This window comes from Rhamphochromis sp. 'chilingali' (assembly GCF_963969265.1).
Source record: "Rhamphochromis sp. 'chilingali' genome assembly, chromosome: 19".
Lineage (NCBI taxonomy): Eukaryota > Metazoa > Chordata > Actinopteri > Cichliformes > Cichlidae > Rhamphochromis > Rhamphochromis sp. 'chilingali'.
The window spans coordinates 32,653,717-32,673,696 of record NC_137946.1 but is presented as its reverse complement, the minus strand read 5'-3'; the positions used below and the strand labels follow the sequence as shown (position 1 = coordinate 32,673,696).

Below are 19,980 nucleotides of genomic sequence, written 5' to 3'. Positions count from 1 at the left end.
AGAACCGTGACACTAAAGAACACTTTCTCAGGCTAAACAGGACACAGATCCTGACACATGCATCTGTTGAGGAAATCTGTTGAGAAATTCATGTCAGCGATCACAGATGTTTTTTAATATATTTTTTATATGATGTTCTTACACTCCTTGAAATTTGTTAAATTTAAGCAGACTTGTCCTTTACTTTATGTGGAATATTAGAGTAGACATCTATGAAACTTGGACCAGACGTGGAATGTGTTGAAAGTTAGACGTCAACTACTAAGGATGATTTTTAAAAAATTTTTGAATATGATGCAACCAGGCTGTCCCAGTGCAATGTGTGCGCGTGCGCAGTCACACATGCAGACTTGCCGTGCACACTCACACACCGCATTGAGACAGCCTGGTTGCTGTTATTCAAAAGAGTTAGTGGTTTATATAATTGCAAAGTGTAATTCATTGCAGTTAACTTTTATTTGTTTAATCGCTTACACAAGTTTTGAGGTGTGGAATAAACTGCAATGGAGTTTGAAAACAAAAAATGTGTGTGCGTGGTTGAAGGATGTGTTGGGGGAAGGTCTTTTAAAACAAAGGTGTGTTTATAGTGTTTTATATTTAATATTCACACTCGGGAGAACAGCTCAGAGATCAGGATCTTGCCCTGGACATGTGACTACAGTCCTTGTGTTTCTGTTTGTTACTTTAAAGTGATCCCTCGGGTATTAAGCAGTTTTCCTTGTTAATAACTGTTTGTCATCAGTGATTTGGAGCTTCATTTTTCTCACTGAATGCATGCTTGCAGTTAAAATTGTATTCTTATCACCTTGTTGCCCTTCTTTGATATTTTTTAATTAGATTATCTACAAAATAGTTAAATAAGGAGGGATCATGTGGAAAAACTGCCCATGATTTATTAAAATACAGAAATAAATTAAACCATCTAGCAATTAACTCAGATGACCCATTATAGAAGAAACAATCCCAGCCATCGAAGCAGTTAGGAGAGGACCCTGCAGAGTCTCGATGAAGATGGAGGCTTGGAGCTCATCACCCTGGTCATTCCACACACCAGAGTGGGGAGGTGGGTTGCATGGCTGAGTGTCTGAAAGACAGAAGACCAGTGAGATGTAAAGCATGCAGTAAAGGCTGATTATCTTGGAGAAGGCAGAAAATGATTGGACCATAGAAATGATCTCAGCACTTGTTTGAGTAGTTTTTTACTAGCAGCTAAACATTTAATTTGGGTATCCAAATTTAAATGATGGTGTGAATTTTAAAAATAGCACCAATAAATAAATAAAAATGCATATTAAGAGTTTACAGGAGTTAGTGGGTATTATAGAATATAATAAACATTAAGCTGCCTTTGAAAACGTTGAGTATGCTTATATGCACTGAGTTTTTGTGAAAACAATGTTGATACATTTCGGTTTGGCAGCCCGCGAGAGCCACAAAGTGTGGAAACAGGGCCATAATTTTCCATTAGGTCGTTCAGCATCAGGCGTTTCCGTAGTGTAGTGGTTATCACGTTCGCCTAACACGCGAAAGGTCCCCGGTTCGAAACCGGGCGGAAACACTTATTGCTAGAAGACGGTTTTTTTGTATAACAAACATACTGTATTATGTGATGTGTGAAAAGGCTATATTTATAAAATGACGACAAAATGATGATATACTCAATAAAATAATATATTTATTTAATATGTAGTGACAGGTTATGTATAATACAATTATATATAAAGAAGGGTGGGATCTCATCTTGACATGTCGAGATGACATTAAACTTTTTAAATATGCATGAAAAGAAAACAGAGGTGTCGGTCTACGTGAGTCCACGTCTGTGGATTTGTTACCCTTGGAAGTGTGTTTTTTTAAACCTGTTGTTACTGACCTCGATTTTAAGTTGGACAGACAAATTAGAGCAGTGGTGAAGTTCGGTTTTTATCATTTAAGGTGACTGGCAAGAGCGAAGTTGGTTCTTTCTAGGCAGCACCTCGAAACAGCGATCTATGCTTTAATTTCTTCCCATCTGCTGTAAGTGTACACTGCTATGGTTATATGCTCTCGTAAAAGAGAGCAACCCTGTCCTGGCCTCCCTGCACTGGCTGTCTGTGCCTTTTAGAGTTGATTTTAAAATTCTTATGTTTGTTTTTAAATGTTTTAACAATCTTGCTCCGCCTTACCTCTCTGAGCTTCGTCGTGCCTACACACCCTGTCGGTCTCTTAGGTCAGCTGACCATCTTCTTCTGGAAGTAATGAGATCCAGGAGGAAGCTCAGAGGCCATGGGGCCTTTACTATCGTCGCTCCTAAATTATGGAATAACTTGTCCTTCCACTTTAGAGAGGCCTCTTCACTTATTTAAAACGCATCTTAAAACCTATTTTTATTCTTTGGCTATTGGCCTCACTGAGACTTACTTTATCTTGTATTTAAATTAATTATTAACTAACAAATTAAATATGTTACTTTTATTTATTTTTTTCTTTTATTTATATCATATGTAATTTTATTATTTAGTTCCAATGTACAGCACTTTGTGTCAGCTGTGGTTGTTTTACAGTGCTTCATAAATAAAGATGATGATGATGATGATGAAAGGTCATAGGAAGACCAATGTGAAACTGTATAACCTTATTTATTAAATACTACCTCGCTGCTTATGTACTAAACCTTTCAACGTTGTTAGTACCGGTGTAATATATTTGTGGCCACACGCGTGTTTGTGGGGGCGCTGTTTCTTGCTGTGTGATCAAAATTAAAGTAATTCGTGGACATCACACTGATGTGTTTTTCTTGTGAAACATGTCGGTACATCCTATTTAGTTTTTTATAACCTACATATGTATGATATATTTGAATATGAGGAAAAAATCAACAATAAAAAAGAAAAGCAATAAAAATATGTTTCCGCCCGGTTTCGAACCGGGGACCTTTCGCGTGTGAGGCGAACGTGATAACCACTACACTACGGAAACTGCTAGTGTGACCTGGCGACGTAGCCAAAAATATGTATTACCAAGAAAGAAACAACGTTAACTGCAATCATTTCTATAGTAGTAAAATTAAACGATCTAAAGTCCAAAGTGCGAGACCTTCTTCGTGTTTTCCAAAGACGACAAACGGGCTGTGAGAGTATTTGCCGGACTCAAAGGAGCTTGCAAAGAAAAGCGTCTGGAATTCTTTAAGTTACTTGAAGACGTTTCACCTCTCATCCGAGAAGCTTCTTCAGTTCTAAGGTCAAATGGTGGAGAGTCCCAGATATAAACCTAGTGGGAGTGACCCCCCACAGAGGGACAAAAGGACCCCCTGATGATCCTCTAATCGCCTGAGCCAAGGTGTGAAACTGGGTGTGGGTCCCAATCTGCCAGAGTTTCGGGTGAGTTCATTGTGAAACCTGGCCCCACCTTATCATGTGATTTCCTGAGGTCAGATGGCCCAGGATGTGAGTGGGTGCTAAGGCGTCTGGGAAGGATCTCAAAACTGGATTATAGATGGGACACAGTTGGTGTCGTAAACCCCCGCCTCTGTTCAAAGATGGTCGCTCACAGTGGACATAAGATAAGATAAGATAAGATAAGATAAGATAGAACTTTATTAATCCCTCGGGTGGGTTCCTCTGGGAAATTCGGTTTCCAAAAGCACAGCACCGACAGAAGTTACAGTTACAGAATATTATATAGGGGAGACCGGGGATAGTTGTAACGTGGGTCAGTTGTAACACTTCCAATTTCTCCAATCAGGGCTAAGTTTCAAATGATGTGACTCATCCTGTGCATGCCCAACTCAGTTCTGCTATCACATGTGAAAAATCAGCACATTTTGTCAAACACAGACAATTTAACATGAAAAAAAGTAATTTGTATGCCAAAAAGTAAGTTTTTCTACTTTATTTCAATGTTTAATAGCATTATCTGCTTTGCAGTTAAACTCATCAAACTTAAATTGTGTTATTTGTATGTCTATGGGGATATATTCTGTGTAAGTCTTTAGTGCTAATGTTTTAGCCGTTGGCTGTAATGTTAGCTAGTTCATGGCTATAGGAGTCTGGGTCAGTTGTAACAGCTACAGTCTGGGTTAGTTGTAACAATAATGCAGATGTTACAACTTACCACACTATTACTTTAACTTATATTAAACAAGTTGGGGCAACGACATCAGCAGAGAGAGGTTCACTGGTCACATTTGTATATGTGGTTAATGCCATTGGCAACACAATTCCTCCACTGTTTGTGTTCCCACACACACATTATGCAGACCACTGTGTCAGAGATGGACCAGTAGGAAGTACTGGTAGTGGAAATAAATCAGGATGGGTGCAAGAAACAGATTTCCTCATCTTTCTGAAGCACTTTGCAAACCACACCAAGGTAAGCCAGGATAAAAAGTAATGGAATTGCGATGCTGGTGAACAACTACATTTTTTCAGCTTCATTATTATGTTCAAAATTGGTGCAAGAGTTGTAGGTTATAATGCCCACTGAGCCAATGAGGCCAAACTCAAGGAAGACCAACCAAAATTAATGAAATATTCAGTTGCACAAAATTCCATAATTTGTCTTTTTTGGGGGGTTGGAATATGTTCAAAAGCTAGATTTCTGCATTCTGTCACACACACACAAAGCTACATAAATGGATGTAAGTGCATTCATGTGTTGAATAAACAAAGATTACATGTTAATGTTTTGTTAGTACCCTTATTTCATTGTGTTACATTTCACCCCAGGATATGTTACAACTAACCCAGACTAGGGGGTTAATTGTAACATTTCACTCTTTGTGTTTGAGGCCATACCATGCAATGGGTAATTGTGCTGCAGAGAAAATAGCTGCACTATTTAATAGCAGAGACATGTAAATACTTTGCATTACATTTTGAATCCACTACCTTAAAAGAGCTCCAATTTACAGACAGAAATGTCAAAAATGTTACAACTATCCCCGGTCTCCCCTATATATATACACACACACACACACACATATATAAATACAGAGACAAATATAAATAAAATATACAAAGGGGATAAATAGAACAAATAGGAATAAAAATAAAAATACAAGTGAATTGCACATTTCAAGTATTGAGGTCTATTGCACTGTTGACTATTTACAAAAGTATTGCACAGTGAGGTGAAGAGGCACTACAGCTTAGTTGTTCCCCCCTCCTTTGTCCTCCTGTTTCCCCTCCCTCTCCCCTCCAGAGAGGAGTTAAACAGTCTGATGGCGTGTGGGACAAAGGAGATAGACATAGATGCTTCTTTAACTCCTCTTTCAAACCATCTGTCCTCTCCGTCCAAAATGTGAACATTGGCATCCTCGAAAGAGTGTCCTTTATCCTTTAGATGCAGATGGACTGCTGAGTCCATCTGCATCATTTGACCTTAGAACTGAAGAAGCTTCTCGGATGAGAGGTGAAACGTCTTCAAGCAACTTAAAGAAGTCCAGACGCTTTTCTTTGCAAGCTCCTTTGACTACGATGACCTGGATGACTGAGAACCTTCACAGACATATTTGCCGGGCTGTGTTGAATATAGATTCTTATACACCGTTTTATATTTATTCTTTATTCTCAGAGTATTAAACCACACCGAGGGGAGAAACAAAAATGAACACATTAATTTAATGTTTATATAAAGGTAATAATCAGATTCTCCCACAGTGTATTCTGGTCTTCCTCTGTGAAATCTCCCGCTCGGCTGCCAGCACACTTATCAATAACTGATTGATCAGATGCTGACAAAACCACCTCTTTCACCTTGGTTCAACTTTGTGTGACCCCCAGTGTTAGGGTAGGCGAAGCCACAGAAACATACCGTGTGTAGCTGATTCAGCCTCAGATGTTGGTCCTGCCTGATCTGAGCGACAGCAATGTGACTGAGGATGTGTCACATGGAGCAGCGACATCAGCCTTTTCCAAATATGACCCCCATTACTGATGAAACAGCCTGAAAATGATCTCATTCATCTAAATTTATCTCACTGTCACTTATTACCTTCTCACTGTAAACAGAAAAGCGTGGGCAAAGCAGACCCACGTGCCTCTCAGTACGTGACTTCACCCATGTGTGTTTGTTTGTGTTTCTTTCGGATTTGTGGTAGTTCCTCCTGTCCTGTTGCAAGAGCTCTGGCATGTCACAAGTTCATCTGAAAGCCCCCCTGAAAGCCCACACAATCAGCTGCTGGAGTTTGTGTTTCCCTTTCTGGAAGGTTGTGAAAAACAAACGAGGGAAACTTTCAGCATTTCTTCAAAAAAGGTTGGAGCGTGACTCCTTCAGCTTTTACAATAATTCATCCAGCGTTAGTAAATCTGAAAGCACTTGTACTCTGTTTTAGTTTTGTAAGCATAACAAACACAGGCGTTATTCTTAATTATTATCATAAAAATTATATTACAGTTGAGAAGTGAAAGCAGCAGAATTTCCTTCTTTCTGATTGTTGAAATGTTCACAAAGAGGAAGTAAGCCTTGCCGTGGCACACACACAGTATAAAAGCTTCGCGTCTGTTGTCTTTCAGCTCAGTTGGACTCCGCTGGTGTGTTGCTTCTCAGCATGGAGAACATCTACGTCAGGCACTTGGAGCTGCTGGGCTACGAGAAGCGCTTCTTCCCGAGTCAGCACTACGTAAGGCTGCAAACATCTTATTCTGCTGCCCTAAAAAGTCCTAAAAAAAAACCGAGTGTAGAATCTTTTTTAAGATCACCAACAGCACCGAGTTCAATTCTGAGGGTCGAGAGTCTTTAAACGTCTGATGAACTGTGAAAGTAGCTCCTCTGTTTGTGCCTTTAAATGCCGTTTAAATGTGTGCAGGTGTACATGCTGATGGTGAAATGGAGCGACCTCTCAGAGAAGCTCATCTACAGGACGTATCCTGAAATCCACACTTTCCACGTAAGTCCATCTGCACCACGAAATAAAGGCTCTGCTCAGTAACGTTTGGACAAAATAAAGTTCAGTCGTCAGAGCTCAAAAATATTTTGTTTTCATCACAGAAATCTTTGAAGGACATGTTTCCCATCGAGTCCGGTCAAATAGAAAAGAGAGACAGAATCATCCCCTCATTGCCAGGTAAGAAAGAGGAAGCTCTCCTACTGTAGGTAAGTTATTTATATGTAACACTGCAGAGGTCAAAATCAACACCTCAGCAGGTAATCATATGAAACCACGGAGTAGTATTAAAAGAATAATTTCCAGTCGTATCTTTTCTGTGTAAAACCCCTCCGCTTTCAGGAAGCACCTGTGATTATCAGCCTCTTGCGGCCGGGCTCACTTCTGCTTTTCCCCCAAACGCAACACAGCTGAAATCAGCCGGTGTCTAAATGCAGCTCTTGAGCAGCAGTTACAGTGAAATTTAAATACAGGAGAAAAAATACGTTACGAAAAAGAAGAAGTGGGAGAACTGTGATTAATTCTCCCAAGAATATATGGCAACACGAGTCAGAGCAGCGCGTTGCACTGGTGACACAACACACAGGTTACTTTGACTGGTCACAGCGTGCAAAGACAGCAGCTGTGAGACGTGCAGACTTTTAGAGACATTTTAGGGCATTTCCCGTCTGATTTTTGGAAGTTTGGATCCTTTCATTTTAAACAGAAACATGCGAGTCCTCGTTTTCACTGTCATTTTCTGTTCCTCTTCAAAGAAAACAGAACTGCCACCTTACACACCCCTCTTAGGAAACTTTCATTACAAAACAGCTGTTGCGACGTGAAGGACAAGACAAAACTGCATCTGTATAAATATATTTAAATATATCTTGTAAATATATTATGTTTGAGATGCAAAAGTAGGGGAGTCTTTTTTTTACAGTGCAAATGTTTCGTTTGCTTCCAAACAGCCAAACCTTCTTGTAGTTTAAAGCCATTCTCCAGGTTTTCTGAAGATCTTTCAACATTTTGAACATTGGCTGCTTTCTTACTCAGTTTCAGTCAAGTTCATTAAATCATAAAACTGCACCTTACTCAAACAAACCACTGATGTGTGTCCACAAAACGGACAGTTTGGCAAAGAACCAATTTTAAATAGGTTCTTTAGGGACCAGCAGTCTGTCTCCAAACACATCGTCTGTTCCCGTTTCTTTAGTCGAATGTATGAAAAATTCAAGAAGATAACACAGGTCAATAGTGTAATATTACGGAGCCCCGCAGGGGACATGGGAGGAAAATCTCGCAAAAGTCCGAGATCTCCGAGTAATCAATTATTACTTAAACCAACGGTTAACTGTATATTTCTGCACATTTACGTATTATGATTCATATTTCCACATTCAGTGACCTTGTTTATAGGTAATTTCATTGTTTGATCGCGTAAAAATGTTCCTAATTTCATGTCTAAAAGCACTTGGAAAAGGCAGAATCCCACGTCAAATTAGCGCAACAAACTCTATTTTCATTACTGGAAATAACCGTATTTTTATGGGACAGTTATTTTCTGTTATTTCACGGTCGTATTTTTGGCGCCCCAGCTGCTGGAACATTACCGTTGTTTTAAGATGGGTTTTTTTCCTATTTATAGATGGTTTCATGGTTTAATCACATTAACATGTTCCTGATTTAATGTTTAGCGGCACTTGAAAAAGGCGAGATCCCACGTCAAATTAGCGCAACTAATTCTATTTTCATTACTGGAAATAACCGTATTTTTATGGGACAGTTATTTTCTGTTATTTCACGGTCGTATTTTGGCGCCCCAGCTGCTGGAATATTACCGTTGTTTTACAATGTTTTTTTTAACAGTGTATAATATAGTATTTTTGCACTAAGAAGGCGATTCCTAAAGATAGCTGACAACTTGGCACATCTCGTAGCATCCATCCAACCACTCGTGTTTTTCCACCCATCTAATTCAGACAGATGGGTGGAAAAACCCATCTGTCTGCTTAATGCGGCATTAAGCAGCATGGGGGGTGACATTTTATAGTTCAGTAGCCCTGCACGGATGGATGGATGACATCTCTGCTACAGAAAGCATTGACTGAGGCCAAGGCTGGATGTCTCTTTGCAGCCACAGGCTCTGCATCTTTTACACTGACTGTAGATCATCCAAACAGGAAGCTCTTCCTCAGTTATTGCAGGTGCAGAAAATTGAGTGTCATCAGTTTAGCAGTGAAAAGTTGGTAGCATTTACTGAGCATAAAAGAGGACCTAACATGGATCTTTGAACAACAGTTTCCTGTTGTTATAGAAAACATTACCCCAAAGACACAGACTGTGTTTCTGTCCTCAGCTCCTCGGTGGTTATGGGAAAGCGAGAAGTCAAGAGAAACCACGAAGAGCACCCTGGCTGAGTACTGCCAAAAGGTCATCAGCCTGCCGCCTCACATCTCCCGCTGCAAACACCTCTCCAGCTTCTTCAAGGTCCGACCAGAGGATGAAAACCCGCCTGCCCCAAACACGTCAGTACATCACGCATGTCTCTGTTTACGTTACGGCAGTTAAACATAGAACGATGTATAAATGACCCTTTCCTCCTCAGACTGAAAAGAGCCGAGACCTTTTTGGTGTCCAGAGACCAGGCTCGAGACGTGGCGTCCGGTAAGACTCACTCACACTCACAGCCTTCTATTATTCACGTGTTACATTCTGTAATTCATTCAGGACCACTATGGTCAGAAGCAGCAGTTATATTTGGTGTGATGGCAGCCATGTCCTTCTAAAAGGTGAAGGAAAGCACAAGACAGAGCAGACAAAAGATGTGACACTGATTAGATCAGAGACCCTGAAAGGGAGGAGCTGAGGAAAGGGTGGGCTGCAAAGAAACTTGGAGAGACCAACGTGTCTATTTCCTGATCCCACCTCAAGATTGTCCTTCATAACTCTGTTTCTAAACAGACTGTGAGCTCTTTGATCAAATGTTTTAATAAAAACAAAAGTTGGGTGTGATTTGTTTTGGCCACACGGTTACTGGGCACATGTTCAGAAACTGGAAGACATCATCATCCAGATGTTGCAGGTCTTTTTAATGAGACTAAAACAGATTCTTGTGTTTGACTTCTCAGAGATTTCCGCCCCCATCATCTTGGACACCTACAGAGTGATTGCGGACTTCGAAAAGTCGACCAAGTATGAGATCACTCTGCACACCGGTGACCTGGTGGAAATCGTGGAGAAAAATGAGAACGGTGATAAAACAACTGAATCTTTTAGAGTTTATTTGTTATTCTGAATTTTAGAGCCTTCGTCTTTTCCCTGAAATTTTTATTTGCCAGTGATTGTTTTGTTTTGTTTTTTCTATAAACCACATCAGGTGAAAATTAAGACTTGCTATTTGGTTTGCTAGCCCCACCTCTCGAGTGACTAGTGATTTTTACCACACATCTGGTTTTTATATACATTTTAGTTCTGGCCTGCCAAAACTTTGCATGTTTCTTCTGATTCTTCTTTAAAAGGAAGCCTACCAAAGGGCACTTCTTATGAGCAGCACGTCCATCATTTCCTGGTCGTGCTGTCTCTGCAGTAAACGACCATATAAAGAAGTCAGTGCGATGAGTTGATATTAGAGGAAAGCTTTTGACTCACTGGGATTACGCATACATTAGTTACCCACATTCTTTCTTAATTTCAGTAAAAAGAAAAACAACAATAATCAAACATGTCTGCAGGTAAAAAAGACAAAACGTAAAACAGCATAGTACAGAGTTTATAATAAAGGTACAGATTTTAAATCCCTATGTTAGGGAAAATGAAAAGATACAAATACTCTGAATGTTTTTTGTTGTTGTTGATTTACTATTCAGTGATGATAAATTCTAGAGAAACAGGAAGTTGGTGTTACGGCACAGTTAGTCAAGTTTTATGGTGACACTGCCTGAAAAAGAGGAGCTGGGGGGGAGGAGAGGTTGCAAAGTAGCTTGCAGATGCAGAAGGAAAACAAAAGTTTTGCTCTGATTGCGCCTCGAATTGGTTTAAGTAGAGTTTTATGTGATCTGTCTTGATGCATGCTGAATCATCCAGGTAAGTAAATCCCAAAAGGTTGATTCTGTTTATCTGGACGTAACGTTTTCAGTGGGAGAAATGTTTCATCGCTCATCCAAGAAGTCACTTGGATGAGCAACGAAACATCCTCAGGAAACTTAAGGAAGTCCAAGCTCCTCAGCATGACCCGGATGACTGAAAACCTACACAGACATCTAAATACCACCTTTACCACTCTGACTTTTACTTCAGCTCTTGTTTCCTACTTCTAAATTATGCCACTTTGGTCCAGAATCTGCAGTGTTTCCAGTCACAGTATCACACACCGTATATATAAAAGAAGGTCTGAAAGGTGAAGCCAGTGCAGAAGCGTCTTGAATGTGCATTCTTCCTCATGGCCACCGGGGGGTTTATTTTTAAGCCAATAGAAAACAACCCATCTTCTCACTTTAACGCTGACCTCAGTAAACACTTAGCTGAATAATTTATGTTGGTCTCGAATTTCAAGCCTTACTGAGTGACGCTTGATGTTCCTGCTGTGATCAGGTTGGTGGTTCTGCCAGTATGAGTCAAAGCGAGGCTGGATTCCCGCGTCATACCTGGAGCCTCTGGATGGACCGGACGAGGCCGAGGACGTTGAACCCAACTACGAAGGCAAGAAGCTCTGGTTTTAATCCACCGTGGGTTGTGGCACTCTTTCTTTTAGGCACACGTTCATATAAAATGCTGTGTGTCACTGCAGGAGACGAGCACATCACCATCCAGGCCTACAAGGCGGAGCAGGACGACGAGATTTCTTTGGAGGTCGGTGAAACTGTCGAGGTCATCCACAAGCTGCTGGACGGGTGGTGGGTCGTAAGGTACGACGAGTCCTTCACTTCAGAGCCCCTTCAGTACATTTAACAGACGCTTGATCTCACAGACTCTGCATTCATAAAAAACACAGATTCAGAGAGTTTTTGTACTTCGACACCGGTCTCAGTTTTTAACATGGAACCACTCTGCTTGTTTCCAGCTCCAGCTCCTGGAGCTTGTCCTCCTAAAAAGACAGCCTACAGCCATAGCTGTGTACCTGAGATGAACATATGAGGGATATCCCCTTTCTGTATGACACCATACAGACTGCACAGACAGTTTATAAAAAATATATTTTTATACACTCAGCTCAACTCAGAAAGCAGGTTGCCTAATGTGTATTTCTCAGACATGCTGCACTGTAGGGTTATAAAGTTAAAGAAAAGCTGTTGTTTGAGACTAATTCCACATTTGTAAAGTTCATTGAACCTTTTTTTCCTCTTAAACGGCTGTTTTGTACAGGAAAGGAGACGAGACTGGATATTTCCCCTCTTTGTTCCTGTCGAAGGCCGGAAAGAGAGAGAGATTGAACCCGGGTGGGCAGAAGCCACCACCTCGCAGGTCTGTGCCTCATCTTAAAATACATAATGAGCTGGTTTCTGTTGCCAGGTCTGCAGTGCCTCCTCCATTCTCATACTGGCATTTTACTGTGTAACATCAGATTAAAGGGAAGTGAGTTGTGAAAAAACCCTCAGGATGTGATTTCATTTCTCCTTGTTGCTTTATGGTCCGCTTATGTGCTCATAGAATTAGAAATTCCAGAAAATGCTCTGCAGGAGTTATTTTTGGGTGTCTGGGTCATTTTTCTGCTTTTTAATCTGCCACAGCTGACAGGAAATCAGCAGCTATGTAATAAAAACAGATAATATTACCAATTTTGTGTAATTACAATTTGCAGGTTATGTGACCTTCAGTTACCCCCAGATGCCCATTATGAGTTGGGTTAAAACACTGAGGACTGAGGGATTCAGGTTAAATATTTGATCTCAGCGATGGATACAGGTTGGATAAATGCTAAAATACAGGATACATTAATCCAGGGGATGTTGAACCTTTTGAGTCAAAGGACCAGTTACAGGGGAAGAAATCTTCCAAGAGCCTCAGATTTAATACTAAACTTTTGCAAACTGTTTTCCACCCAAGAAGAAACAAAGTCTATCACCTCACCTTTTTTGCAGCTTGCAGCTGTTCCAAACACTTAACAAACCCACCACCTGTCCTTTATCTCCCTCAGATCGACCATCAGAAATGCCAAGAGCATTCATAACAAGTCTCGCCAGCGGCTCAGCCAGGAAACCTACCGCCGGAACAGCCGCCGCTACTTCCAGCAGAAAGGCAGCCGGCTCAGCGAACCACAGAGGAATGCAGCAAAGTCCCCGCTGAAGGAGAGGAAGAACCAGGGTAATGACCACGTGTCCACCACTGTCTTAAAAAGTCTTAAAATCTCTGAAGTAAATAAAACATACATTTAGCAGTATTCACATGTTTGAACATCTACTCTTTTAAAGTCTTTGAAAAAATGCTAAAAGGTTTTTTTGTTTGTTGTTTTTGTTAAATTAATTGTTTTTCAGTTCGTTCATTTTAGAGGTGTCAAAGCAAATATGCTACTGCAAACAGAAAGCTTTTGAGGCATGGCTGAAACTGATACAGGGGGATGTATGTGGGAAACCGTACGCGATCTGCTCCACATGATGGAAATCGAACTAAAAATGTTCACACACACTGGAAATCTCCACATATTTGTAATTTTCTCTAACAGGACATCAGTCTGTGCTCCTTTGCATCACTTGCAGGTAATTTGATGTATAAAAACACATCAGAGCCAAACTGAGAGGATTTTTGACTTCCTCGTAATCCCATTTTGCAACAAAATGGTTGGTTTGTTACAACCGAGTTAGATGCGCAACAGAGAGCGCTAACTAGACAGTCCTCAGCCAATAAGAATGAAGGGAATTAAATGGGTAAAACTTCATAAAAACCATGTACAGATCTCAGCCACAGAGAGACCTTTTACCAACACCAAGCCCAGACATACGATTGCATGAGGAAGGTCAAAAGGCATAAAAATCTTTGACAGGTTGAATATGGATTCAAACTTGCTTCATAATACTGGAACATTTTAGTCCCAGGAGGAGGCCAACGATCCACTGAGATGTCCAGCTATCTTTATTAGAACCATCAGAGTAAACCTTAGAGCGTTTTGGTTCCTTCAAAGGCCTGTTTGGGGATTGGAAGCTTGTTTTAGGGTTTAAAGGTAGACTTGAATTCAGGGCGAAGGTTGAGTACATGTTTGTGGTGGTTAAACATCGTGTTAAGAGTCTTGGAAATACATTAATGAACAGTTCTTGTGATACAAATTCGGAATTAGGACGATATTTGACAGGAGCAGAGGTGGAAAGTAATGAAGTACAAATACATATGTTACTGTACTTAAGTAGACTTTTCAGGTATCTGCACTTTACTTGAGTAGTTTGTCTTCCGACTACTTCTTACTTTTCTTCCCTACATTTTTGAAACAGGCTTGTTTGCTTTAACACATTTGAGACGAGTTATATTATGAAACATGCTGCGAAACAAAGTGACGTACTTCAGCTGTTACTGGAGTATTTTTTAACACTAGTATCTGTACTTCTACTTAACTACAGAATGTCTCTGATAAAGTTGTGCCACCTCTGGACAGGAGTCTCAACCAGACCATTAAAACCAAACAACTGGTGACACTTCTGTTTCAGTTAGTGTGAACTTGGTCTTTAATGTTATTCCTCGAACCCCGGGCTGACCTGCTCGTGTTGCTGTTTCTGACTCACAGATAACATTCCCGAGATGTCCGGCACCAGCTCGGAGAGCGAGCTAAAGAAGGAGGCGCCGGTCATCCCTCCCCGACCCAGCCCAGAGCTCATCTTGGAGCGCTGCACCGACAACACCTGCAAGAAAGTCAGCATCCACAAGTCACCGTCCAGCTCCTCAAGCTAGCACAAAAAAGATTTGACGGAGCAATCCTTACAGAGCCGTTTTGTTAACAAGAGTCCTAGTTTTAGAAGACCTTCATGTTTTGAGTTTTTAGATATATTACAAGGTGTGGATAAAAGGGCTGGAAATGTACTATGATTTTCTAACTGCCATCAAACACATGGAAAGACCAAAAAGCAGCCACGTGTCAGTAAGTTATTCATTGGTTTGTGAACACGTCTTTAATTCAGCCTTTCAAACATTTCCTCACTTCTTAGGACGAAACGTGTTTTTCTGGAATTGTTTTCAGTGGCGTAATAATCCATATTTTCTAGCAGATGGACGGTCAGAGTAAATGACAAGTGTAAAGTTACGTGGTTTGACTTTAGGCAGCAGTACATTTTGTTTCAGAGCTTTATCTTTTAAAGACTCCATGTTTTATATCTTTGGACTACCAGAGCAGCTTTGTATGATTCGAGTCCAAAATAATGCCTGTTTGTCTTACACTGGGCTTGAGCGCAGCTCCTAAGTTACTCCTCTGTCTAACATAAGCTGTTTTAGCTCCTCCTCTTTTAAGCCAGCTTTCTTCTGATTGGCTGCCCCTCACAAACAGGTCTGAATAGCAGGTTGTCTGCTGTAGATGTTAATCTCAAAGATAACACCATTAAATTTTATTATGATTATAAGCAGTATTGAAACTCTGACCCACCTGCACCATTAACATGTAAATTTGGAACTTTGGTGATAAAAGAATAACCGTGTCTTTGGCACATTTTTATTAGTTATCTGGGGGTAAAAATGCTTTGTTTTGTTGTAATTTGTAAGCTTATTTTTAATTTATGCCAAATATCAGCACAAAAAAATGGTTTCGGAATAAGTAAATACCTGCATTTGTGGAGCATCACCTCACCTTTTTATTTGCTTGTTGTCCTATTTAAAGTGTACATGTTACGCGACTCTGACTGTCATACCTCTATTTTTTTTGTAAATTGCTTTATAAAGTATAAAAAACAGTTCGAGGTGTTCACTGGGTAATTTACTTTTATTAGAAAATAAAGGCCATTGCACAGCACATGTGGTTTATGTACATGAAACACTTTATGTAATTTTTGGTGATTCAGTCATCTGTGGTTGCAAATTTTAAAGCCGTCCTGATATCTTCTCCCACCAACGATGTGGAGATCCAACTTTTTTAGATCCAGTTACAGTTTTTGCCCACTGCTTGAACACATTTTGCAAAACTCCGCTCTCTGTGCCAAAACTGTACACACAAGTACACATGACACAACACTGGGAAATATACCATTCACATCTGTGCCAAATTGAAACTCTACTCCCAAAACCTAAACTCTGCTGTCAAAACCTAACATTCCTTTGTCAAAATGTAACTCTGTTGACAAAATGACACATACTTGCGTCATATGCAAACACTTACAGATCAGGGGGAACACACTAGTCTTCTTTATATAAAACACTGCAGTCCTTGATTTCCATTGTTTATTCAGAAGGCACATTTACAGGAGACACATTTCCAAACAACCAAAAACGCAAATAGACCTACTCAATGTTGTACATTGCAGCACCATGAATTCAGATAAAGCAAAAAAAAAAAAAAAACAACACAATAATACTGCAATAGAAAAAACACTATACTGTAAACACAAAAAACCATGACAATTGTGCATAAGTGGGCTCATGGATCCCGCCGTCTGTTGGGGTCTGGCCACAGGACCTCATCAACATCGCAAGCAATGTCCTCTCCCGCTAGGCACCGGGGAAAATATCCTCTTGCATGTCGAAACCATCCATGGATTGCTGTCACCTGAATGTCGCCGCAGGCCTGTTCCATTGCCTGCAGAAGAGGCATGCGGGCATGTGGTTGGCGGTCATATACACGCCATCTCCAAGCCGAAAAAAATTCCTCTATAGGGTTTAAAAATGGTGAGTAAGGGGGCAAGCATACCACTTCAAGTTGATTGTGGTTGGAGAACCAGGCCTGGACCAGAGCAGCCCGATGGAAACTGACATGATCCCATATCACCACAAACCTGGGCTGATCTGCTCTGTTCTGTACAACTATATCATGGAGAGCATCTAGAAATGTGAGTATGTGTTGGCTATTGTATGGACCTAGTATTGCATGATGGTGCAGAAGCCCTCGAAGGCATATGGCGGCACATAATGTGATATTTCCCCCGCGCTGCCCTGGGACGTGCACAATTGCCCTTTGGCCAATTACATTACGACCCCGTCGTCTTGTTTTGCTCAGGTCGAATCCAGCTTCATCAATGAAAATGTATTCATGAGGCTGTGCAGCTCCATCCATGGCCAAGATTCTCTGAAAAAAAGGGGAACATGTCACTGTACTACAGTGCTACACATACAGCACCCTCACCCCATCACACAGGTACCTGTGTAGCTCTCAGAATAGATCCATGTGGTACTGATATGGTACATATTCAGCTGCTACTGGACTTCACCAATACTCTATTGTAAATGTAAGGGACAGTTACACGTACCCGTACATATTCAGCTCGAAGTCCTTTGACCCTGTCACTGGTCCTCTCGAATGGGACTCTGTAGAGCTGCTTCATGGTGATGCTGTGTTTACCCAAGATGCGTCTGATGGTGGTGATGCTCACATGGTCTATGTTGCTGAACACTCGCCTGTCTGCAAGTATTTTCCGTCGTAGCTGGTGGAGACGGATGGCATTGTCTGCCCTCACTAGGTCCACAATGGCAAGTTCCTGCTGTTGTGTGAACAGGCGTTGCCGTCCTCCCCCAGAAGGTCTTCGAGTCATTCTAGAGAAATACAACCACATATTGTCATCGGTTTGCTTATTTTTCATACAGTACTTTACTGTATGTACTGTGTCATCCACTGTACAACACTGTACTTCAATATGAGGAATCAGCCACTTTGGCTGCAAAAGGAGCATTAGCACCCCGTACACTTGATATGGTAATGTGATATACTGTAGAACAGTGCTATGGAACCATCTGAGTAGAGCAGAAGGTATGGAGGTGAAGACAGACCTGTTTTCTAGTCGGAATGTTCGTATTACAGATGCCACTGTGAAGCGGCTTAGATGTGGGTGGACTCTCTGCCCAGCTTCCCTCATAGTCAGGCCATGGTTGATGACATGGTCCACCAAAGTTGCTCTTATTTCATCAGAAATATGGGTCCGTGCATGGCCTCTTCGGCCTCCTCCTCCTCTTCCTCCTCCTCTTGCTCTCCCTCCATCCATGCTTGCAAAGTTCTTGAAATGGCTACGCTGAGGGCTTTTTGTAGTTGGCTAATTGGTGTTTGGTTTTGCAAGTAAGTGCCTTCAGGTGTGTATTTGAGTGGTTGCAATTACCCGATGTGTTTTGTATTTTGGATACATGTGTTTTCCGAATGGCACCCTGAAATTTCATTTTGTGAACGAAGTGTCTTATGTATGAAATAGAGTGTAGCATGCAGGACCATGTGTGTTGCATAAAGGAGTAGGTGTGTTGCATAATTGGAACTGGGGTGCAAAGCAGCGCTTTTGTTTAAGGTAGGGGTACATGTGTTTGAGGTATGGTAACAAAAGCTTCAAGTTGTGTTACTTTAGTCTAGGCATGGGTTCATGGTGTTCAAGCAACGGGCAAAAACTGTAAAATCAAGGTACTCAAACAGATGCTCTGGAAAAATTCCAGAATTCTTGGAACAGAGTTTAATACACCGAATCATATGAACAGCAAGAAAATACATACAAGGTATAGCAAGATAACACATAGCAGAAAGCAAGCAAAGCAAACCCCCGAGGTGTACAGCCTTAAGCACAGACAGCAGAGCAACACAGAGACGGACGCCTCTGGTCCTCTAATATATGGGGACCAGTATCCCCGCCCCCTGCTGCAGCGTAACTTTCCCACCCGTCCTCCAGCCAAACACAGCTGCAGGCTCAGGTAGCAGCCAAGGTCCTGGCCAGAGGCCAGTCAGGACTGGCTACGCTTTTGGCTTTGGCTTTTCACAATAGGTCATGACACGGTAAAATATCGCACATAAATCCTAATTATTAAATCTTACACAGAAAGTGGCATAATCTTATAATATACAATCTTATAACTACATAGGTTACATGCTTAACACTGTGATTCTCATACATTAAAACACTTCAGTTCAAAGTGTGTGTGTGTGTGTGTGTGTGTGTGTGTGTGTGTGTGTGTGTGTGTGTGTGTGTGTGTGTGTGTGTGAGTAATGTTACTGTTTTGGTTGTGTTGCATGAAAGACATTGAGTGTGTATTGAGAGAGGTTAGTTACCGGATCTGGAGAGTGAGTTATTCAGGAGAAATTCTCTCCTTACATTAACTGCCCTGTTACTGTACCACCTTAATAAACCATGTCCTTAAGACTCTACGTGGAAGTTAAAATATATGTTCAGTGCAGATAAGGTAAGGTAAGGTTTATTTATCAAGTGCTTTTCGTAGACAGGCAGTCACAAAGTGCTGTACACAAAGGTTAAAATAAAGAAAACATTAAGTAATAAAGTAGACAATATAAACAATGCAAATTCAAAACAATTCAACAATTCTATCTATATATAGTGTATATAGTTATATAGGTATAACTATATACATGTCACACAAGTCCACCACACATACTGCCATCATTACGTATTCGCATAATTAGTGACTGTTTCACTTTGAGTTTGTTCGATAAAACCAAAATAATTAACAATTTTGATGTAAAATTATGAAGGGAAAAGAAATTTAAAAAACAGGATGACCCCGACGTGATTTGAACACGCAACCTTCTGATCTGGAGTCAGACGCGCTACCGTTGCGCCACGAGGTCTTGTGTGCAAGCAGTGGGTATATGGTCATATGAATAAGCACCATTCATGCTAAAGTCTTTTTTTTTAATTTATATCACAGTAAAAGACATGTGCTACCGTCATTTGTAGCATCACGAAACAAAAGCGACATAAAGCCGCCGTCATGTGTCGCGTCGCTGTCGTTCTGCAAGGTAAAGCTAGCGAAAGCCGCTAGCGAAGGGCTAACGGCTAAGCGACGCTTAAAAAGCAGGGCTCTAAAGTAGTTAAAAGTGAGGGGGTTGTTAGCTTTGTGTCGCCGTCAGTGTACCGATATAACAGACAATGAACAGTTCTTCTGCTCGTTGATTAATATTAGCTACTGCACATAACCATCTCATATAACGTATATGTACTGTACTATGAATCGACCTGGTGACACTTGCCTGATATCTGTCCCTGGTGGTCTAGTGGTTAGGATTCGGCGCTCTCACCGCCGCGGCCCGG

The 19,980-nt window shown here is 41.0% G+C and overlaps 1 protein-coding gene across 1 annotated transcript; it reads left to right on the top strand.

Moving 5' to 3' along the window:
• The first annotated feature begins 6,478 nt into the window (after positions 1–6,478).
• Positions 6,479–15,720, top strand: ncf1 (neutrophil cytosolic factor 1). The gene is made up of 11 exons (XM_080867952.1): positions 6,479–6,601; positions 6,788–6,868; positions 6,970–7,045; positions 9,204–9,372; positions 9,453–9,511; positions 9,976–10,098; positions 11,438–11,545; positions 11,634–11,751; positions 12,209–12,307; positions 12,981–13,147; positions 14,556–15,720. The coding sequence occupies exons 1-11, from the start codon at positions 6,530–6,532 to the stop codon at positions 14,717–14,719; spliced, it is 1,236 nt and encodes a 411-aa protein (XP_080724078.1). The 5' UTR covers positions 6,479–6,529; the 3' UTR covers positions 14,720–15,720.
• The last annotated feature ends 4,260 nt before the right edge of the window (positions 15,721–19,980 follow it).